A 24,824-nucleotide genomic window follows, 5' to 3' on the forward strand; every position below is an offset into this window, starting at 1 on the left:
CTAGAGCTGGCTGTCCGGACCGAGGAGGCTGTCTGGAAACAAGGTATTGATAGTGTAATAAATGGTTATTCCACTTTCAAGGGTGGAGTGGTGATTGTGTTGAACTTGAGCTATTTGATCTAGTAAGATAGTACAGCACAAAAATGAATGAGACAAAGGTGATTTGATTGAATATTAACAATTGAAGCTGTGGAATATATAGATAACGAATTTGGAAAAAGAGTGTTGTCAAATACAGAACAGTAAAAATGTATCTGTGCGAAAATGAGACCTTCCAATCCATTGTGTGTTTGTAAATAACAATCCAAAATGCAAAAAAGGACAGAGGGAAAATCGTTTCCTTCTGTGGAAAATCGGAGCAGTACCAAAAACTGCATACAACAAAGAAGAGGCTGTGGTTAGCACAAAATACAACAAGAAGAAAACAGTCAAAACGAGGTAGCCGTAAAGACCTCAGAAGGTTTAAACAGGGATAACTGACAGGGATGAAAGCGAAGAATAATTGAGGCCTCAGTGGTCTTTTCAAGGAGAAGAGATGATTTATGTTTGCTTGTTTGAATCTCCCTCGATGTTTAGAGTGTTAATCTTTTGGGTAGGATGTATTAATCTTTTCTTGCAGAGTCAATTACACAAAACAGACACATTGAAGCTAAGTAAACATGGATAAAATAGTCTAAACAAAAAAGCTGTTATTGAAAGAGTGTTTCCTTGTAAAAACAGGAACAGCTTTCTTAGTCTAAAGTCATAGTAATAACTGATATTGTGTGTGACTGGGGAAGAAGCCAACGGAAAGAGTGAATGATGATTTTGTAACTGTACAGACGGAAATGGGTTTGGTAGTTCGATTTGTGTAAATTTTGGATTTTTTGAATTTTTTGAAAATATTAGCAAAAATGATAGTTATGGTTTAACATGTTTAATTTAGAACATATTGGTGCTATATAGTGGGTTATGAAACCCACTAAGGGTGGATTGTCGTATATTTATCTAAATAAAACCTGTAAATTAAACAATAGAAATTATGCACATATATGAAATAGCAAAGAACTAGGTTATTTTCTCTTAGAAAAATAGAGACTCACAGCCATGCCAAATCACCTGTTAGGTTAACCATACATTTGAGTCAACAAGAAGGCTGTTAACTGGCCTCAGTCTAAATGGTGACAGATGGCCAAAAGCTACCTTGAGATGTACGGAGGGGAAACACTGAATACAGGTCAGGGAAGGACAAATGTGGATAGCCTTCAAATAAACTGAGACCAGCAGAAAAACGTGTTTGTGTAAGGTTTAGAAGAGATTTTATGACTACACAGCCCCACAGTTCAAAGGAAGGGTGATCGTTTCATACAGATGTACTGAGACCACAGGATGAAACCTCTTTCCCCACACAACAAAGTGGGATGGAGGGCCCAATACTTAACTTTAAGTCAGGCCTGAAGGCCAGCACCAGAGTTCTGTTTACTTTAGCTAAGCAGTTCAAACAGGCCATTATTTCAATCGGTATGAGGGTCGCATTCAGGGACACTTGGGTAGATCATTCTAAGAGAAGACTAGTTCCTGTCCCCTCTGTAAGGTCACCTTGTAACGCTGTTTCGCAAGACCCAAATGACTCACTTAGAGGGGAGACCTTCTAGCCAATAGAAAAGCAGGCTCTCTGGGGTGACAGCACTGGATGGGGCAAGGGTGGGGGGGGGGATTCTCTCTTCTCTATAAAACCTACAGGTTGAATGATGGAGGGGAGACAGAGACACGGAGACACCGAGACGCAGAGAGACACGCAGAGAGAACGGAGAAGCAGAGACGGAGAATCCACCCCACCAGAGTTCGAGAACAGAGCCGAGAAGAAACCGTCGAGACGAGCTGATTAGAAATAGAAAATAATTGATGCTGTAAACCTGATTGATTAAGCTGTTGGATATTCCAATAAAGCAACGGTCAGACCGTTTTCACCCGCAGCGCTGTCTCCGCCTCCACGTGATTTCCAAAGGACCACATTTGAATGAACTGTTACTTTAACGGGAAATACAACGAGCAGAGTAAGCTATTCCACTATACATTAGAGAACGATCATATAGCTATAACATAGAATCATTGAGAAGACACATTACTTTGAACTGGAAGGAGATACAGAGACCAGGAGCTAAACAGCGGTTAAAGGAAGTGTCGGAAAACTTAGCAATGGAGAAACTAACATACATACAGAAGGGAAAAACAGAGCAGTTTGAAAGGACATGGACATCGTTTATACACTTCCTGGAGAATGTAAGAATCTAAAGGAGAGAGATAGGAAACATGAAAGGTAAGGGAGAGGAAAGGGAAAATGGGAGAAAGGTTTAGGGGAAGAAAAAAAAAGAAAGAAGAAAAATGGATGGAGGTAGAGAAGCCGAAGGACAGTTGTTTATTTTTATCTTTATTTGTTTTTTTTTTATTAATTTTATGTTATTTTATTAGTGTGTCTTGTATTGTATTTTTATATTGGTTTAATTTTTATTTTTAATTTTTATTTTCGTGCTGATATTTCCGTGATTTCTTGTAGGTAATTTAAAGGAGAGCTATTTTGCTGTTTCTTTCACTGTGTGGGAACTTTTACACAGTTCCTCTATGGAACACCTCTGAAAGGTTTGAAAAAAAAAAAAAAAAAGGAAAATAGGAGGATCATTGTTCTATATTTCTAATCAGGTACTGAAAAGCAGCAGTGTTCTACCTCAGGATCTGACTACTGTGTGGAATGGGGCCAAATGCCACACCGACTGCCACATTATTAGGTGGTTGAGGAATCTTGGACATTGAGAATCGGAGACGTGGAGCCTGTAGATATGAATCCACATAGCTGGGGGACGGTACTGGACACTGAGGAAGGCCATTTATAAAATAGTTCCCCTTTAACGATTAACAATTAAGCATTAACAATAATTGTTTCTATGGTAATATGTCTGCGGAAAGGTCAATTGTGTTGTAATTAGGGAAGGGAGGGGATTGAAGGGTGTCTTTTTTATTTTTGTCATGTGCTGTTGTTTGTATATATGTATGTTTGTGTAAAAGAAAAAATGTACAATAAAAACATTGTTTAAAGATGTACCAGAGAATGTATTATCTGCAAACAGAGTGTAATGACAACGACAAGTGTAATGATAATAATGATATGTGTAGCGTGACGGTCAGTCACGATATTCAGACATGGCATGAGATTATGGGTCATTGTAATTACGAGGATTTACTGAAACTGCAAGCAGTGACAGAAGGCATGCACATTGAAGGTGAAAAGCGTAGACCTGACAAAGAATGTGTAGTGTGCAAAACGGGGAAGTTTACTCAGTCGAGAAACAGAAATCCCACAGAAAAAGTAAAGGTACCACTTGCGCTAGTTAACACAGATCTAGCCGGTCCAGTAAGCAATGAGTCCATAGGAGGCTTTAGATATGTACAGTCTTTTACAGATGTGTGCACAGGGGAAGTGTTTGTTTACTTTCTCAAAGCAAAGAGTGACACACTCCAGGCCACGGATAAATTCCTGGCAGACGTAGCCCTTTATGGTAACGTAAGGTGCTTGAGGTCCGACAACGGAACTGAGTTCACAAACAGAGAGTTCCAATTACTGTTGAGAAGGTACAAGATAAGACACGAGACGTCATGTCCATATCCCCCACACCAGAACGGAGTGGCAGAGAGGGAATGGCACACCCTTTTCTAAATGGCTAGGTGTAAGCTAGTAGACAGTAACTTACCTAAGAGTCTATGGCATTATGCGGTGCAAGAAGCTGCTTACACCAGAAACAGGTGCTTTAATCAAATCAAATCAAATCAAATCTAATTTATTTGTAAGGCCCGACAACACACGTTAATGTCCCCATGGGCCGGACACGTCTTCTTTAAACAAGTCAAGAAGAAACATAACAATAAGTCAAGAACAAAACAAGAACACCATAAGGTCCAACAAATTTAAAATAAATGCAAATAAATAATAGAATGCAAGCACTCCCAGACATACCCCAACGCGAAGGTAAGGAAAAACTCACTAAAACCTAACAATAGGGGGAAAATGCTCCACAGGCAATGTGGAGGAGAGAAACCTTAGAAGGGCCATTCAAGGGAGGATCTCCCTTCTTAGATGTCGGTGATAGTAGTGTTGCAGACGGACAGTTGGTAAGCATGCACTCATGTGTGTAGTGAAACACAGATGAGTGCATGCAATAGCAACTGAACATTTTGAAAAATTAAAGATAGAGCTGATAGCGATAGCAACTGAACATTTTGAGAGATTAAAGATAGAGCTGATAGCGAATCTATTTGAGGCACAGGGGCGACGCAAAGAGGGTCACGTCCTCCCCGTCTTAATCACGGGACGTTCAACACTCCGGTCATCGCTCCGAGACAGCCGGAGACAGGGAGATGGGGGGCGGCGCAGAGAGGGTCGCAACCTCCCCGACATCATCGCGGGACGTCCAGCACTCCGGTCACCACTACGAGACCGCCGGAGACAGGGAGACAGGAGGGCACGCAGAGAGGGTCGCATCCTCCCGGGCACACGGGCACCACCCCGTATACAGCACTGACAGGAAAGAAGTGTAATCTAGCTAGAATGCACCAATTTGGATCAGAGGTTGCACAAAATTGTCTAATGTCATGGTGAATGTCACATCCTGGCTTAAGAACAGCTGTTTACAATTGAATGTCTCTAAGACTGTCTGTATGTTCTTCTCCAAGGGCCACAGAGAAGTTGCAGAGCAGGATATCTTCATCTCCGGTCAGAAATTACAGGTAGTATCAGAATATAAATATTTAGGATTACACATAGACCCAAACCTTAGCTTCAAAAATCACATACAAAAAGTCTGCAATAAGGTAAAGTTCAGCCTATCAAACTTCAGGTACATAAGAAACTTCCTTTCAACCGAGGCAGCAAAGCTATATTTTCATTCAATGGTTCTTTCCCACATCACATACTGTTTGATAACCTGGTCCAATTCACATTCCACCATTCTGAAACCACTTCAATCACTTTACAAACAAGCAATAAAAATTCTAGACAAGAAACCATTCAGGTACCATCATTGTCACATTCTAAAAAAATATAATCTACTCAGTTGGGAAAACCTGACCCTATATCAAAACGTCTGTCTAGTTTTTAAAATAAAGTGTGGATTGGCTCCTCCTTCTTTGTCCGGTTTCATCAACCTCAAGTCTGCTTCAACCAGGAACACTAGAGGTGCGGCAAGGGGGGACTGTACAATCCCTTTAAAAAAAGTGTATTTGGCCAGGCCATCTTCTCATACAGAGCATCCCACCAATGGAACTCAATTCCTCAAACAATTAGAGCAGGGCTATTCAACTGGCGGCCCGCGGGATGATTCTGACCGGCCCGCAAAAGATTACATGATAATAATTTTTTTTCTTTTCTTTTTTTTTTAACTTTTTTCTTTTCATGTCAACGTTCACACGCACAATTGAGCCAAAAGTCACTCAATTAATGACAGATTTCATTGATAAATTGAGGAAAAACTTTGCAAGTTGATTTGATGAATTTGACATGCCCAGAGAATTGATGCATTTTGTGAGCAACCCAGCCAATGTAGCTGCTATTTCCACAAAAGGACAAGAGTTCCTTGCATCACTTCACATTGATGAAGGTCTCCTGCAACTTGAAATAATTGACATGCAAGCATCATCTGCTCTGAAGCAGGCACTTGAGAATGAATCCACCACAACATTTTGGATAAAGTGTATTCATGTCAACACATTCCCCAAAATAAAAACGCTGGCAATATCTGTGCTAACAATGTTTGGCTCAACATACACCTGTGAATCCAGTTTCTCTCACATGAATGCCATTAACTCTTTCAGTGCCACTCACAAGATTTCTCGTGTTTTTTTTATAGGTGGTTGCTAGCCACTCACGAGATTTCTCATATTTTTTTTTATTTTTTTTTTTGCGATCTGAAAAATTTTTGCATCACCCGAGCCTACCCGAGTATAGCCGAGGGGCGCCGACGATCACTGTGGAAAAAAGCGCCCCCTGTCGTCTCCCAGATGACATAAGTGATTTTGGAATGGACTCAATGAAAATGAATGGGGAAAAAAATCCGGTACTCCACATTTTCCAGTTCACTGATCCAGCCGGGGTTACTAGAGTTCATTCTGGAGCCTCAGATCCCCGCGGATCATGGAGTTCTACTGTATCGCGTTGGATCCATACACGTATCGATTTTTTCGAATGGTGATCAAGAATTGGAATATACCAGTTGGATACCATCTGATGTCAGGTAAGGACTCTATGTTATCAGTGGTAGGATAATCAGAGTAAGTTTGATGAAGTTATAAGCTGTTTTGTGAAATGTCTTCTTTCGGTTTCACTGTAAAAGTCCGAGAGGAAATCAACGAGGCGATTATCCGTGCGCGGCCGTAATGTGCGTGCGTGCACGTATAATATTGATCATCTAGCGTTTATTTGAAAACGATTCATAAAAAGGCCGACGAATATCAACGTTGTGGAATATTCCACTAAAAGACGATTTTCATAGAATGCTCCAGAATGAGCTGTTTTTTATATCAAAACGGGGGCTCTTCAACGACGCGATAAAAAAACAATCTGCCTTCACAGCACTGACTGGAAAATAGTCTTTGATAATGCGATGGGCAGATTAGACACATAGCCATAATTTAAAACATAGATTAGGCGATATTAACGTTAACATTGGCGCCGATGGTGGCATTCAAGCCGTAAAACGGAAAACCAGGCGTGGCGCTGAAAGTGTTAAAACAAGCAACCGTGCCTCCTTGACAAATGAGCATTTGCATCACTGTTTGCGGGTAGCCCTCACTTCCTATGAACCCTCTTTCTCTGCCATTGCCCAGTCAAAGAAGTGCAATCTCTCTCATTAGATGTGTGTATGTAGGCTAGGCCTGTCTGCCCCCCACCCCCCCTGATGTTTGAGAGTTAAGAGTGGACAATAAGTGCTAATAAGATGCTGTGATTTGCTGTTGTTGCACAGACATGAAGCACTTTTTCATAAGCTCAGCTGCACTATAAATGTGTTTTTTTGTTCAAGTGTTGATGTTAGAATGTTCAGATGCACATCATGCACTTGTTTGTTTTTTATTTTATTTTTATATTGAAATGTTGAAGAGGAGATGTTGCAGTTGTTGCACAGTCATAAATGAAGCACTTTTTGCAGGAGATGTTGCAGATGTGGCACATAAATGAAGCACTTTTTTTTTTAAAGTATACTACTTTTGCAATGTAGTTAAATAAAAGTTGTGAAAATGTGGTTGCGTGTTGTGTCAAGTGTACATATATTCATAGCACGGGGAGGCGCCGTGGCAGTCCGGCCCCTGGCCCCTTGGGTTTCTGACAATGTGGCCGGTTGTGGCCCCCTGAACAATTTAGTTGAATAGCCCTGAATTAGAGTGTCCACATCATACCATTCATTCAAGTGCAGGGTTAGGGAATGGCTCATTGAAAACCAGAACTGTCAACACTGAGGTGTCTGTGTGTGTATGTGTGTGTGTGGATATGGTGCGTCTGTCTATGTCTGGGTCTCTTAATATGTCATGATGTGCTCTGTCCTTGTGTCCATGACTGTATTGTGACCTGTATCCCTACTATGTCTATGTGCTTTTGTTGTGTTTTTATTCTAATGTTATTTATCTTGATTTTATTCTGTTTTTATTGCTAACCCTTTTTTTACACAGGATTTTAGCCTGTACCTTCTGGCAGGGGGACTGCCAATGGAAATTAGCCTTTTGGCTAAAATTGGGTGCATTTACATTTGTAAAATGTTTTATTAATGTACACTGTCCCCCTTGAACAAATAAAGTAAACCTAAACCTAAACCTAGTGTGTCATGCTTACCCGTAGGACAGAGGAAAGCTCGAGTCCAGATGTGAAAAATGACTCTTTGTAGGGCACGACAAAGGAAGCCCCGCTTTCCTAGTTTATCATCCCGGTAAAGGGAGAGTGCAGAAACACAGGCGAGACACAGACAGAGGAGCCAGAGCTGGACTCCAGAGTAAGGTGTGAAGAAACAGAGACACCTCAGCCCAATGTACTTAGCACGGTCGTGCAGACAGACAGTCAGCCACCCCCAGAGGGCGATGACGAGGAGCACCCGAGGGTGACGTCACGTGCCCCAAGCAGTGGGAGGTATCCCTCAAGGGAACACAAACCCCCAAAGTATCTGACAGACTATGCCCGGAGAGGAAGTGACGAGGATGACAGTACACTTACCACCATTGAGTACTGCGACAGGGTAGTCAGTGGGGTACCTCAGACCTTTAAAGAGGCCATAGTGTCCCCTGAATCAAGTAAATGGGAGAGAGCAATGGATGAGGAGATGAGGTCCCTAGAGGACAACCACACCTTTACTCTAACCAAGTTACCAGAGGGCAGACAGACAGTGGGAAGGAAATGGGTGTACTCAATCAAGGAGGGTATTGAAGGCCACGACAAGTACAAAGTAAGGTTCGTAGCTAAATGCTTAAATGCTGAAGGAGGGTACTCCATGTTTAAATACGGAAGGAGGGTGGCTACATTGCTTAAATGCAGGAGGAGGATACTCCAGGTTTAAATACAGAAGGAGTAGATTCCAGGTTTAAATACCTGAGTGGAGGGGCGGTCAGGTGGCGTAGCGGAGATTGCGCTCGTCACCAACGCAGGAGATGCTGGGTTCGAGCCCAGCCCTCGGCGTTGCCACCAGCTTGGCTGGCCGTTCACACTAATACAATTGGCAGTATTAGGGGGTGGGGAAGCTGGCGGGTGGGAATCTGGCGTTGTGGACGCGTGTATCACTTCCGCAGCGGATTTAGTCGGATTTCGGTTTCCGGGTTTGCCTGATTGGCCGCGACGGCCATGTGACACGCCGTGGCACGCCCCCGCGGCAGCGGCAGACTCGGCAGGCTTGCCGCTGCGCCCTGCTGTGGCGAGACGCTGGAGTTCACTTCCCCTTTCACATCGCGCCACGCTTACGCTGTCTAGCACAGTCTCTAACAGTAACAGTAAGAAGCATTTTGGATAAAAGTATTCTGTACTTCTGTATGACAACAATGTATGCCTTTCAAATGTTAAATGATAAATGATTAAATGATACACACTGAAATCTACGCTCTCTCATCCTGCTTTCCACAACGCGACAATATTATTAAACAGCAGCTCTGTGCTGTTCAGTATAGACATATGTACAATGTTCAATGCAGAATAGAAGTAACTGAGTTACCATACAATATACAATATACTATGCAATGTACTAATATACAATACGGCTCACTTTTCCCACTTCAATGACAGAGCTGCTGTTTAATAATATTGTCGCGTTGTGGAAAGCAGGATGAGAGAGCATAGATTTCAGTGTGTATCATTTAATCATTTATCATTTAACATTTGAAAGGCATACATTGTTGTCATACAGAAGTACAGAATACTTTTATCCAAAATGCTTCTTACTGTTACTGTTAGAGACTGTGCTAGACAGCATAAGCGTGGCGCGATGTGAAAGGGGAAGTGAACTCCAGCGTCTCGCCACAGCAGGGCGCAGCGGCAAGCCTGCCGAGTCTGCCGCTGCCAGGGGGGCGTGCCACGGCGTGTCACGTGGCCGTCGCGGCCAATCAGGCGAACCCGGAAACCGAAATCCGACTAAATCCGTTGCGGAAGTGATACACGCGTTGTGGACAGCGACGTCTCGGAGGAAGCGCGCGATCGACTCGGGACGCCCTTGTACAGACTCGTAGGAGAACATGCATACAGCAGCCAAGTAGGGGAGGGGGGGGGGGAATTGGCACAACGACTAATTGGGATGGGGAGAAAATCAGAGAAATCAGAAGAAAAAAAATAATAATAATACAAATCTTAAATACCTGAGTGGATTCCATGTTTAAATACAGAAATGGATTCCATGTTTAAATACAGAAATGGATCCCATGTTTAAATACAGAGGTGGATGATTTACCATGTTCAAAATGATTTAATTATGTGGAAAAGATCCTGAAACGTTTTGACTGATGTAAACATTTACAGAGAAGCTGTGGGTAGCCTCATTCATTTGACAACATGTACTCGCCCTGACCTATGTTTTGTAGTGAGAAAAATTGTCAGAGCATTTTGCTGACCCCACAGAGGAGCATTGGATTACAGCTAAACATGTTTTTCGTTATCTCAAAGGTACAGCAGATAAACAGCTGTGTTTCAGAAAGAAGCAGCCCACAGGGGCACTATCAACTTGTGAAGCTGAATGTATGGTTCTAGCTATGACAATGCAGGAATGTGTTTATCTAGAACAACTGCTCGAAGTGATGGACACCTATGTATATATGAAGACTGTTGTTTACGAGGACAACCAGGGAACCATTGCGATTGCTAGAAACCCTGTGTGCCGACATAGATGTAAACATGTCGATATAAGATATAATTTCATCAGATCTGTCATCAGAGAAGAAAGAATGACACTGATTTATTGTCCAACGGACGACATGGTAGCAGACACTATGAGGAAACCTGTTTCCAAATTGAAATTGAAGAGATTTGCAGAGGTCATGTTTGGTGTGTAAATATTGACTGCCATATTCTTTTTGATGTTCTGAATTGTATTATTTTCTTTGTAAATAGTTTTTGAAGACGTTATACAGTGTGCTATACAACCCTAAGTGGGAGTGTTAAAGTTAGAGGTTCTATGTAGGATTGCAAGTAACTGTCTAACTGTATTTAACTGTTTCCACTGACTGTACATAACTGTTTCCACTAGAGGGTGCTATAGGCGGAGCCACTAATGCTACCACCAGGTGGAGAGGACAGTCATCATACATCATATGCAGTGGTGGTACCACTCTGTACCACGCCGTCCTAGCAGTTCGCTGAGCAGAAGTGCGCACACACAAAAATGCGTTCACAAGTTTCACTCTACTGTCGCGCTGTGCGCCAAGTACCCGGCACTTATCACCTAGTCTTTGCATAGCACGGGAGCGCGCGTGCACGTGGCGTCCAGGCAGTTCTGATATTACGACTGCACCCCTGCTCACGGAGAGGAGAACTCATGTGCTGCTGCTTTACCATGCAAATAATAAACCACGCTGATTAATGGCTGAAGGTAGAAACCATGCCTCTTGACCACATTATTGTCGCCCCATGGCCAGACTCTGTCAACATCGACAAAGCCTTACTTGGTTCTAAGAAGAGGGTCTTGTGTATTATTGGGTTAGGACATTTACTGTACATTGGAGGGGGTTGGGTTAGGACATTTACAGGGGCCAGTGCCTTTGAGGTGCTTTGGTACCATGAGGTGCAAGCATAGTCGTAGTACCCTATAGTACTATATGAATTGAAAATATATGAATTGAAAATGGGGGACCCTGATGGAAACAAGACAAACGTCTTTCTCAGGTCTGCATCCCCTTAACAATTGTGTGTATTGAGCCGTACTGTATTGTACCCATTCTGCAATCTGTTAAATAAAGTTTTCATTCATTCATTCATTCACCCTTGAATGAGTGCTCCTGTTAGAGTCTTCAGGGTATTCTTGTTTACCAGAGAGGAGATCCGGTACAAGAATCTGGGAGCATGTCTATGTTCCCCGGGTCCTATGTTCCCCACTTGATTGATTGAAATTTTTAGACCACCAGCCCTGATTCCAAACCTTAACCAACTTCGAAACAAGGCGGACATTAATAATTAATAAAATAATAAAAATGTATACAATTTTCAATCAATTAATCAATCAAGCGGGGAACATAGGACCCGGGGAACATGGGACCTGGGGAACATAGGGATGATCCCCAAGAATCTTGTTCGTTGGTTGACTTTTTTGATTACATTGATTGGATGCCATGTGACAAAACATATTCAAGGCAGCAGATAAGATAGCGGAAGAAGCGGTGATAAATACAATCTTTAACTTCATAAAATAAACACAAAGGGTAATGTCTGGGTCACTGGGTGCCACTGCCAACCGTCGTAAAAAGTCAATAAGAAGAGAAGAAGAGGAGGACCGTATTGTCATCAACATACCGGAAGTTGCCCGTGAAACAAATGATGTAACACAGAGAAAGTTCCGGAGAAGATACAAGTACTTATTTCATCCGAAGGTCGACCCGTAACGCAGTTTATTTTCGGGACGCTAGTTGCTCTCTTTAACGCCAGATAAATTTATCCATATAAAAAATGCCGAGAGGAAGCAGAAGCAGGACGTCACGGATGGCCCCTCCAGCCAGGTAGCTAACGTTTATTCTCATACAACAATGAGGAGCGTTTTTCGTCCTAGCTAACATTAGTGCAACGTTACATTAGGCAGTGTTAGCTTGTGTTAGCCTGTTTAACGTTAGCCGTCATCCTGGAAGGTGCCAGCCGTAATTCAGATTCCATTATCATATTTATTTATTGTTTTGAGTGTATCATAGATTGCAGTAACGTTGACAAATAGTCTTAAAAGGGAAATAAGAGACACAAAAACGCCGGTTTATTTAGCATATAATCTCAATATGCCCAGGCTCTAATTTTGTTTGTTTGTAGTTGTACACATTAATTTAGCTTGACAGTTATTGAGTTAGTGTGTTTGAATATGGCCAGCAGTGGTGTCATCAGACGATACTGAATCCTTGTGTTAATTACAAATTATGTAGATGAAAAAATAGCAATCCCTACTGCAATACCCACATTCAAAACCGCTCTTAACCCCTTCACTGCGACAATACACAGAAGGTTAACCCTTTCACTGCGACAATACACAGAAGGTTAACCCTTTCACTGCGACAATAGACAGAAGGTTAACCCTTTCACTGCGACAATACACAGGTTAAAGCTGTAAAGGAATGTAAATCACTACCCACCTTCAAAAACACTCTCAAAGAACACCTACGGGAGACTGCAATTCAAAACTGGCCCCTACAAATGTCCTAACCCAGTTGTACAATAAAGACCAAGCATGGCTATTCCAATGTACAGCCCCACCCAACCCCACCCCACCTACCCAACCTCCTCCAATGTACAGTTTCCATGTCAAATGTATGTCAGTATTCCAATGTACAGTGTGTGTCCCCCCTACCCAACCCCCCCCCCCCACCTCCAATGTACAGCCCCACCCCACCTACCCAACCTCCCCCAATGCACAGTTTCTATGTCAAATGTATATACTCTTCTTCTGGATTTTTTTAGTATCACAAACAGTACTGTATTTGAAAATCTGGTATGTCATAAATGTATAGATGTAGCAGTACTGTCTATCTGTATGTCATGTGTGTCATATGATGAATTGAAAATGGGGGACCCTGATGGAAACAAGACGAAAGTCTTTCTCAGGTCTGCATCCTCTTAACAATTGTATGTATTGAGCTGTACTGTACTGTACCCATTCTGCAATCTGTTAATAAACTTTTCAATCAATCAATCAATCAAAGAGCACCTACGGGAAGCTGCAATTCGAAACTGGCCACCGTAAATGTCCAAACCCCCCACCCCCTCCTAATAGACAGTCTCCTCCCCACCGCATGTATTCTCTCCCCGCTGTATGTATATTTCTCTCCCGCCCACCCACCCCCTCCAAATGTACAGTCTCCTCACCACCGTATGTATATTTCTCTCCCACCCACCCACCCCCTCCTAATGTACAGTCCCCTCCCCATCATATGTATTATACTCTGTCAGGATCTATGGGTAACAGTACTGTATATTTGAATACCGTATATGTCACAAATGTATCAGTACTAAATACCTGTATGTCCCTATGCCATAAATGTCATGTATGTTGAGTGTCATAAATGTCAATATGAATTGAAAATGGGGGACCCTGATGTAAACAAGACAAACGTCTTTCTCTGGTCTGCATCCCCTTAACAATTGTGTGTATTGAGCCGTACTGTATTGTACCCATTCTGCAATCTGTTAAATAAAGTTTTCATTCATTCATTCATCCTTATCTATTCTCTGTTCATTCTATTAATTTAATTTACATACCGGTAGTTTCATTGAGCTGTAATTAAGACAATACAATAACTCTGTGTTCTCTGATGACATATTGGGAGGAGATATTCAAATATATTAACTCTCACTAACTAAAACTAAATTAATGTGACAGTTTAGAGCCTTGGGATATCTGTCGGCGCGTGCGCGCGCTCATGCGCATAAATGTTCCCTCGCTTAAGCACAGACTAAAGACAATGCCTAATTGCCTCTACGAATGGAATGTAACACATTTCATTCACAAGTTAGGTGTGAATGTATCTGAGAACGTATTTAACACACCTGACGACCTGTGCTATTGATATGCAAAGTAGCCCAGGTGGGTACTTATAGCGAGTTGGCGATGGCAGCACATTCCTGTGTGCGCGTGTCGTGCACATCCGTGCATGTGCGTGCACGCGCTTCTGCTCAAATCTTTGGGTGCACGGAGTGCAACCCCGTCCCATGAAGAACGCATCCCTGCCTTTAACAAGCAAGGGTAAACTGTGTTAGGTGATGTTATAGCTAATAGATCTAAGATTAAATTATTTTAGGTCGCCAGCTAACTTGGCCAGATAGGGGGCGAACTTTGATACGGCCCAGATGGCTAGTAGTGGCAAATGATGGCCAAGAGGATTCAATAATAACGTTAACATTACCGTTTTCTGCCGTCACCAAAATTGAATCGGTGGTAGAGATAATATTTATTTAAATGGCATATTCCACCTCTGTGAGATGGTCTATAACATAACAAAATTTAAACGTTTGTTTTTAGTAGGGAAATAAAGAGATAATATTTTGTTACCGCAACCTCCTGTAATCACTTGACCCAGCTATAATCCATTATAATTAACCATGGAAAATGACCTGTTGAGCCCTCAGAGAGGATTGTAAATAGCAGTGCAAGAACACTCGTGCCTTGACTTGGGCGCTTTGCTTGCAGGTGACGGCGCACCCACCGCTTTTTGGTAAAAAAATCCCAATTGGAAAGAATAATCCAATTTCACACTGTTGTAGTCGAGACTTGGGGAACATTTGGATGCAAAAACCTTGTTGGCTCCTATTTAACACATTGGGCCTGGGCGCCAGCCATTAGCCGGGTCCCGTTGTAGCTATGCCACGCTTTAAAGATAGGAGTGCGTCACCTTGTTTGTAGAGCTATATCTATGTTCTATATTATAGCTATGGGGACAAGAGGGCAGCTGGGTAGCGCAGTGGAGAATGCAGAGACTCTGGGATCGAATCCAGCTGTCAGCGGTACCTCGGGCTTGGTTAGTAGTCTCTACTAACACAATTGGCAGTGTTAGCGCCGCGGGTGGGAAGCCGGCGGGGTATGTGTCCTGGTCGTTGTAAACTGTGGTTCTTCCTACTGGTCGGTCGGGGCGCCTGTTCAGCAGGGAGGGGATCGGGGGGAAATAGCGTGAACCTCTGCATGCGTTACATTCCCCCAGTGAGAGTCCTCACTGTCGGGTGAAAAGAAGCGGCTGGCTGACTCCACATGTATCGGAGGAGGCATGTGGTATTTCTACACCCTCCCTAGGCCGACAGTGGGACAATTAGCGCAACGACCAGGAAGGGAATTGGCATAACGACTAAATTGGGATGGGAGCAAAAATACAGAAAAAGTGAGAACAAAAAAATTACTGCATAAAAGAGATTATCTTCCATGCATACGTACAAGCGTTATCCCGTGGTGAATATAAGGGCCTTTTCTCACTCACCCTATTCGTTTCTATTTCGTTCCGTTCTGCCCGTTCCGAGATCTGATGCGAACTCCCCCCCCCCCCCCCCCTCTCCCCCCTCTAGTTTGTGTACACACTTCAGTCTGGGTGCGCTCTGGGTTTTGTTTACGGTTTGCCTTTTGAGCTTGTAAGCTTGCCGTAGTCGATGATGTCACGCTCGAAATGTAAACACAGGAAGTGTTAACATGGAGACTGGAGAATGGATGTTGATATAAAGAAACGAATAACTAATAAATATGAAGTTATATTTGAACCTCTGTTGTCAAGCCTTGTCAATATAACCCACCCCCCTTTTCTCACGAATGGAACTCTGTTGTAGAGTCCGCTTTTGATCGTTTTGCAGGGTTAACAATAACGCTAAGCTAACGGCTACCGCTAGTTAGCTTTATAACCTTTTACTAGTAGCATTGCTTGCATCGATTATATTGAATGTCATCTACTGGTCGACCGAAAATGTAAACGGGAATGTCTTAACACGACTGCAGACTCTGGATGTTGATATAAAATGAACAAATTGCCAATAAATATGAAGTTATATTTGAACCTCTGTTGTCAAGCCTTGTCAATATAACCCACCCCATTTTATCACGAATGGATGGTGTTGTAGAGTCCGCTTTTGAGCGTTTTGAGCGATCTACTGGTCGACCACGGCCGACTGGTTGGGCACCACTGGTCTAATAGAAATAAATGCATTCGAACAAGAAAGTATAGTATACAGCAATGGCTAACGGCTAACGCTAGTTAACTAGCCTGTTCAGAAGCTAACATTATCCCATCGCTTGTGGCAATTATATTGCATGTCATTAATCTACTGGTCGACCACGGCCGACTGGTTGGGCACCACTGTTCTAATAGAAATAAATGCATTCGAACAATGTATAGACATAGCAATGGCAAACAAAATGTATGACGTTATGTCAGCACCAGGCGCCACGCCCGTGAAAAGGTACAAGCTCGCAAAGCCACACCCCCCGTTCTCCCGGGGCCGAACCCGAGACCACCTCTGCCAGCTGATCCCGTTCAGCGGGGGGTGAAACAAATCAGCGCCGTTTTGCACCCCAAAAGGGGTGAGTGAGAACACTCCCCCCGTGCTCCGGGACGGTGATTCGATACAAAAGGCTGAGTGTGAAAGCCCCCTAAGTATAATTTCAGAGGGGTCTGGGGTAATTCCCGAAAGGCTGAGTTATAGCCTTATACGTGAATTCTACTATAAGCTTTGGCATTTCTTGCCTGGACACGCTACTATTCCCAAATCAAATGTATATAATAGGTATTATGTATCATGAATGCATGAAAGGGGGGGTGTCGTTTCTGATTCTTTGATTGCCTGTAACGGCATTCGTATTGAACACTAAAAACACTTATCAGCTGGATCGGTATAAAAACATTGCCCGATCAAGTCCTTAGATATAATTCGCATTTCTTTTGATAAATTCTTATTTTCTGTAAATCTGCTGTTTTGATAGGGTTAAGGTCTTTACTCTTGGCTACATTTGAAAAGGAAACGCAACATTAATAAATCCTCTTAACATCCAAGGGCCCACATGTGGGCCCTCTTAAGGACGATTCGCGACACGCCACTTTGCCGACCCGGGTGTGTATTTATTTTAATACAATAAATATATAGAATTAAAGCCCTATTCAAAATCCGTTCAGCGGCTCTCGAGTTACATGCCGATATGTGAGGCGTGCACAAGTACATGGCAAAGTACAAAGTACACGGGGCTCTAGCTCCGTCAATCATTTAGCGATCTCCAAACATTTTGGACAGGGTTGTAGCCAATGAGTGTGGCTTTCCAATGATACCCCACATGGGGATCTAATACGGTCTCTATTGATCGATTTATGATAAAAACAGCAGGGGATCCTAAGCTTAACACTTTCCGTGCCGCAGGTCCGGTGCCCAGGAACCCCGTTGCGTGCCAACGCCCACTTCAATGATAGAGCTCTCATATTTGCGAACGCATAAACTAGATCTTAAATTATGGCTATGTGTATAATATGGCCGTCGCTTATCAATGACTTGTTTGCGGTCAACATTGTCGAAACGGATTGTTTTTTAATCCATTTTGAAAAACTAGTTTTTTGAAAGTTTCAGGAAAATATAAAGATTCTGTGATAATCGCCGTTTACTGGAATATACTGGAATACACAAAAAACGTTGTAATTTTTCGGCCGATTTATGAATAGTTTTCAAATAAATGCTAGATTATCGATTGTATATGTACTTATGCACGCTATAGAAGCGGGCTGAAAAATCGATTATCCATTTCCTGATCAGCACACACACACACTAGGGTTGCATGGTATACCGGTATTAGTATAGTACCGCGGTACTAGAGTGTTCGAAATGATACTATACTGCGTTTTTTATTTATGCATGCGAATGCCTTCCTATTGGAGCACAGCGCTGCTGTCAGTGGTGACGTTGCGCTAGTTTACTGGAAGCAACCTTCTGGAATGAAGAACAACAAACTCTAGTTGAGACGAGAGCTAGCATAGCTCATCCAACGAATGTTGGCATCAATGACATGACTACAGTACTGATGGGAGCTACTGTAGCACGTAACGTTAGTTATCATAACCATCGGCAATCGCAGTGAGGATCTTTATTGAGTAACGTTAGCTAGCTAGCTTTAACTAGAATTATAGTTCGCTAGCTATATAAGCTAACATTAGCCGAGTTTATTCTATGCAAAATGTGCTAGCTAGCTAACGTTAATCAATAAAGATCCTCACTGCGATTAGTTAGTTATCATAACCATTGGCAATCGCAGTGAGGATCTTTATTGATTAACGTTAGCTAGCTTGCACATTTTGCATAGAATAAACTCGGCTAACGTTAGCTTATATAGCTAGCGAACTATAATTCTAGTTAAAGCTGGCTAGCTAACGTTAATCAATAAAGATCCTCACTGCGATTGCCGATGGTTGTGATAACTAACGTTACGTGCTACAGTAGCTCCTATCGGTACTGTATAGAGTTGTTCCGATACCGATACCAGTATCGGAAATGCCGCAGATACTGCCTAAAATGCTGGTATCGGTATCGGCGAGTACACGTAAATTCTAGCCTCCGATCCCATGATGTCATTTATCTCCTGCGGAGAGTGAGGATTATAAAATGAACGTGTTTTAATTAAAGTGTGATGCTGTTTGTAATTTTAACAGCAGATTAGGGCTGGGCGATATGACCAAAAACGTTATCGCGATAAAATTATAAAATTATTTTCATATAATTCGATATAGATAATTATCGTCGATATAATGTCTGTCAAGTTTAATTAACTTCTTATGCTGCTGCGAATGTCTCGAGTCGAGTTGATGTCGTCATCAGTCCGCGCACGTTAGCAGTTAGCCGACAAGCGGAGTATCTCATGACAATGTAATAAATATGACACTAAAATACTCTCTTCCGCCACAATATATTGAAACAACGTCCACTGTATACCCCACACTACTATAAACGTGGCCTCAGAATTCACGCCACACACATACTCGGCACGTAAATATATAAAACAGCGCCGTGCAAGCTAGTTATCCTAGCTAGCCTGTTGTTTCTAAGCGGTGTATTCCATGACAATGTGCTAAATATGACACTAAAATACTCTCTTCCGCCACAATATATTGAAACGACGTCCACTGTATACCCCACACTACTATAAACGTGGCCTCAGAATTCACGCCACACACATACTCGGCACGTAAATATATAAAACAGCGCCGTGCAAGCTAATTAGCCTAGCAAGCCTTGTTGTTGAGAGTCCTACCTCTGGGTCTCCTTCCGGGTCTCCTTCGCTCTTGGCCATCTCCTTCACTGATTGGTTGTTAGTGCGTGTGCTCATATCCAAGCTTGGAAAATCGATATATCGAAACTTTGCGACCACGTTTCATGTTTATTTCGAGGAAATAATTTATCGCGATAGTTATCGTTTTATCGCCCAGCCCTACAGCAGATACACTTTCTTAAATTCCATTGTCCCCGACAGAGCGTGTTATGGGGAGCTCGGACGGGATGTGTTTTGCTTGCTGGTGTTATGATAGCATTAGCTGAAAAGCTAGCTAGTTGGAACAACATCCGCTTTAACGTTACATCAAATCAGATGATCGCCTGTCCTTTCTCCAGGACCTGACACTGTCCGTCTATCAACAATAATGCACCCACGGTGAATCGTATTTAAGTCAAGTATCTACTGACTAGCGTTAGCTGACTAACGTTATCAAATGTCAATGCGGGGAAGACGAGCTAGGTCAGCTAGCTTAGCTTGATAACGGTACCTTGGCCAAAGTTGGTGCTATTCATAATCCAGCAATAATGTCTGCAGACCTGCAAGCAAAGTACAGCAAATTCCAAGTGCCAAAGGATAAGAGTCTGAGGCGGAGTCTCAAAAGAGAATGTTGAATATTTATTTTGCATCGAAAATCACAACATGAACGTTACTACTAGCCAGAGCCTCTGCTAGTACTAGTTTACAGACTGGGTAGCGAGTGCAACACTGTCTGTCCGTGCGGATCATTGGAGTAGGGTATATCTGCAGTGCCGCAGCCCCATACTCATTGATTAATGATACTAATACTAATCTATAGTATACAATCACCTGTTGTTGAATAAATACCATTACTTTCTAGTTATTACTAAAAAACAGTATATATAAAACAGTATTTGGGGGGGAAAAAAGTATAATTTATATAATATATCTTTTTTATTTTTAGCTTGGGTATCGGAATCCGATCGGGAAAGAAAAAATGGTATCGGAACATCTCTAGTACTGTAGTCATGTCATTGATGCAAACATTCGTTGGACGAGCTATGCTAGCTCTCGTGACTACAGTTCCTTATACGAGCATCAGAAAATGTCCACAATGATATTCGCAAGAATAGAAAATAAATTGAAAAGCCTAATAATAAGCTATACATAGCCTAAACTGCCATGCTGAAAGCTAGTAAACACAGCATCTCTATGGCTTAGTCACAAACGTGATTTATACAGAGACATTTGACAAAAGCCCATTAATGGTTCATACATACTGTATAAAGACAACGGAAATCTATTTTACTTTTGTTAAACAGCCTACAATATGACATAACCTAGTTCTAGATTATGATAGGCTATAATCAGTCTCACTCATCAAAATGTTTTCTAGGTAACTTATGGTATCTCAAACTAATTAGGCCCTCTGCTATGACAAATGTATAATAATACAACCGTACTTTTTCTACCCCTTGAATTTTTTTTAACTACAGAAGTCTGCTGCATTTGGCTCACAGAGTGACTCCCCCCACTCAGAAGCAACCTAACCTCCGCTTTTTTTGAGCAGCATATTAAGTACACAAATTAGTCCAATGATGATAAAAGGATCAACAGGGCAGTCTCAGAGTTCATCTGTGTGGACCAAGTTCCAATATATATACAGTTGAGAAAGCTGGGTTCAGAAACCTTGTACAGCAACTGTTTTGAGTGCAAAAAAAGTTCTCCAGCATTTTGAATGCCATTGCTTTTAATAAAATGTATTTATTCATAGTCATTGTTCATTGTTGTGTTTTAAAATAAAGAACAATAATGACATCTGAGAGTGTTTCCCTGATTTTGAGGAAAAGTATCGAAAGTCATCGAAAAGTATCTAAATTAATACTGGTATAGTATCTAAACTAAAATGTTGGTATCGTGACAACCCTAACACACACACACACACGCACACACCAGGGTTTCCGTTAGAATTTTTTTTTGCAGGTCTGAGTGTCCGGTAGATTTCAATCTACCGGACAAATGGGATAAATTCCGGTCAGAGTTTATTGAGCTTAAAAACAATTGATAGGCCTATATAAAGAATGACATCATCAAGGCATTTATAATATTTTAACTTAAAACTAGGCTACTTTTGCGTATATACAGTCATTAATATATTCCAAATAAAATAAGTCCCTCGAGACTTCGTGCTGCTGCCGACTTGAGGTGTCGGTGGGCAGTCTGCCCGACCTTAATAAACAGCAGTCTGTTATAATCACATTTTTATGAGCCAACGAATTCCGTTATATTGGACATTTGTATTAATTATATCAAGCGAAGAACTGAGAAATTTGGCAGAGAGAGACGGCAACATTATCGTGGGTTTGCGTGATGTATATCTCCACCTCCCAACGACTTGGTGCTGGTCATAATGTCCTGTGAAAATAATTCCCTCTAAACACAATTTGATTATTTGAATTGTATTAAAATAGGCTAAAATTAAATAGCCTATGCGATGAACGAAACAATCATTACATTTGTCGTTGCTTCACCAAGCAGCCGGTCTAATAATGACATCATGTTGTCAGCGCGAGCTGGCTGCTGATATATTTACGTGAAGCATGGAGCAGGCAGAGCAGAGCAGCGGTGTTTTAGGTCCGGTCTGGAAACCGCTCAGCAGCGCCCCCACCCAACAGCTGAATTGCCAATGGCTGAATTGGAGTACTGCACCCTGCCAAGCCATGCTTCTCGCAAATATATCAGCAGCCAGCTCGCGCTTACAACAGGATGTCATTATTAGACCGGCTGCTTGGTGAAGCAACGACAAATGTAATGATTGTTTCGTTCATCGCATAGGCTATTTAATTTTAGCCTATTTTAATACAATTCAAATAATCTAATTGTGTTTAGAGGGAATTATTTTCACCGGACATTATGACCGGAGAGATTAAATATGTCGGACTTCAACAGATTTTGCCGGTCAAATACCGGTAATTACCGGCTAACGGAAACGCTGGCACACACACACATAGGGCCCACGTAGATATCTCTGTGAAAAAATCTCTGATTATCCTAAGACTGGTAAAATAGATTCCTTACCTCAGATCAGATGTTCTCCAAAAAGATTATTCCAATTCCTGATCGCCATTCCAAATATCGCGTTTATTGATCCAACGATGGGTGGTCGAAACACAGATTCCACGCTGTTCTGATGGTCCAGAATGAATCCGATCGGCTTGAGTTACATGCCTGAGAAGTAAAATGTGGAAGCAGGATTTTTTTTTCATGCGTTTCATTCAATCCAATCGCTGGGGTGCAGTACCACGGAGAGACGATAGGGGGCGGTATTTTCCCAATGGAGCTCAGAGAGTTTGCAGTGGTAACGTGAGGCTAGATTGATGAAATATGAATGGAAATCGCTAATAAAAAAAAACGAGATCTCTCGTCGTTGGCACTCAACGGTCGGCATGAACTAACGAGAAATCTCGTCCTTGGCACTCAAAGTGTTAACGGGTATCATTAACATGGATAACAACAAGTTTGTTAAGGGAGCAATACGAGTAGTTTTAACTGTTTGCTGAGATGCTGTATCATCTGAAACAACTGTCACTCTTCTCTCTCCCCCCCGTGGTCAGGGCTGCCTCCCCTCCTTCCTACGCCCCGGCTCCCAGGGCCGCCCCCCCTCCTTCCTACGCCCCAGCGCCGCACCACGCCCCTCCGTCCGCCATGGCCGCGGCGCCCAAGCAGCCGAGCATGATGGCCCAGATGGCCACCACTGCTGCCGGGGTGGCGGTGGGCTCTGCAGTGGGCCACACCATCGGCCATGCAATGACCGGAGGCTTCGGTGGTGGCGGTAACTCAGAGCCGGCCAAGCCTGATGTCACCTATCAGGTATTAATCCACATGGGGCTTAATTAGGCACAGGGACTCGGTTGGTTCAGGACACACACGTGAGCTTGTGACCAGAAGGTTTATAATTGGATAATCTAGAGGAAGTGAGTGAGAAATCCTCTCCCCTGCCTAAACAACTACTGTGCATGTCCCCAAGACATTTGGCCCCCTGACTGCCTCCGTGGAGCTGCTCAGTGGCTAACGGTAGAAGACACAGTAGAAGACAGTGGTTGCACGGGGCAGTAGAAGAAACGGTAGAAAACTGGTTGCGGCTCCTAGGTGTGAATATGTATAAACCTAGTTCACACCACAACTCCTCCTCATGAGCGATATTGTAAATAAGAAAAAAGGAAAGGTGAAGGATTAGAGGAACTGAAAGGGTGTATAATCCATGGATTATGCCAACATCCTGTCAGGCTCTAATAAAAAATAGCATCTCAATCCAGCACAAGATACTAAAGCATAACGGTGTAGTCTTAACCATGATGCTAAAGCATTACAGTGTAGTCTTAACCATGATGCTAAAGAACAGTGTAGTCTTAACCATGATGCTAAAGCATTACAGTGTAGTCTTAACCATGATGCTAAAGCATTATAGTGTAGTCTTAACCATGATGCTAAAGCATTATAGTGTAGTCTTAACCATGATGCTAAAGCATTACAGTGTAGTCTTAAAGGTCAACCTCCACGTTGTATTTTTGTTCAATAAACAATGTGGACTAGGCCAACAGTGGCTTTCATGAAGAAGGGGAAAAAAAGTATTGAAATTGACCCAGTTTTAGTGTTTTTATCAAAAATGTTGTCTGCCCAACACAATCACCACGCACGTGCATATTTTAATCAATGGTTCATAACATGCGTGTGTAATCGAAATGATCGTCACAACAGGTGCAGGACAACAGGGGGCTCACCAGGGGGCGCTGAGAGTCACACAGCTAGTGGCAGGCAGAGAGCCTTGCTACCATAGATATATGCTTGCTACTACTAGCCGAATGGAAATGTATCCGTTTCACCTCACTATTGCTCCGTGATTATAGCCATCCATCCATCTCTAAAGCTAACCACTATTTGTAAAAGCCACAACCACGTTACCATATTTGTAATAATGTAAATCATTGTGTCGTTGTACACATAATGTGTTTATAACGTTAGTAGATAACATAGCTTAGCTTGGTAGCTATTGTGCTAACAACATATCCCGACATCCGGCTCGCTGGCCGGCATGAACGGCCGACCCAAAATGGTTCTCTCCTCTCTGTACACCCCGACCCGACCCCACGGGTGCCCTGCCGGGGGGCCCATGGACGCGACGGCGGCGGCAGCCGCAGGGCGCCCGAGCCCGCAAAGGCTAGTGTTACACGATAGCTATGAGCTAACTAGCGCTGCAGGCTCCGGCGCCCCGCGGCCGCCGCCGCCGTCGAGTCCACAAGCTCCTCCGCGGGGCCGCGGGCACACAAAGAGGAGAGAACCACCCGCAGGGACGGCGGGCTATACAGTGAGTGTAGTGGTCCCAACTGCGTGTAGCAGGGACGGCGGAGATATAGGCTA

General features: G+C 42.8%; 1 protein-coding gene across 1 annotated transcript in view; it reads left to right on the forward strand.

Moving 5' to 3' along the window:
- The first annotated feature begins 12,031 nt into the window (after window positions 1–12,031).
- The window catches only part of chchd2 (coiled-coil-helix-coiled-coil-helix domain containing 2), a 39,074-nt gene continuing 26,281 nt past the window's right edge, over window positions 12,032–24,824 (forward strand). The window contains exons 1-2 of the mRNA XM_084315092.1: window positions 12,032–12,192; window positions 23,021–23,276. Coding sequence (XP_084171218.1) covers window positions 12,143–12,192; window positions 23,021–23,276 — 306 coding nt within the window. The 5' untranslated portion in view covers window positions 12,032–12,142. The remainder of the gene's footprint in view (window positions 12,193–23,020; window positions 23,277–24,824) is intronic.

This window comes from Notolepis coatsorum (genome assembly GCF_963971535.1).
Source record: "Notolepis coatsorum genome assembly, chromosome: 1".
NCBI classification, from domain to species: domain Eukaryota; kingdom Metazoa; phylum Chordata; class Actinopteri; order Aulopiformes; family Paralepididae; genus Notolepis; species Notolepis coatsorum.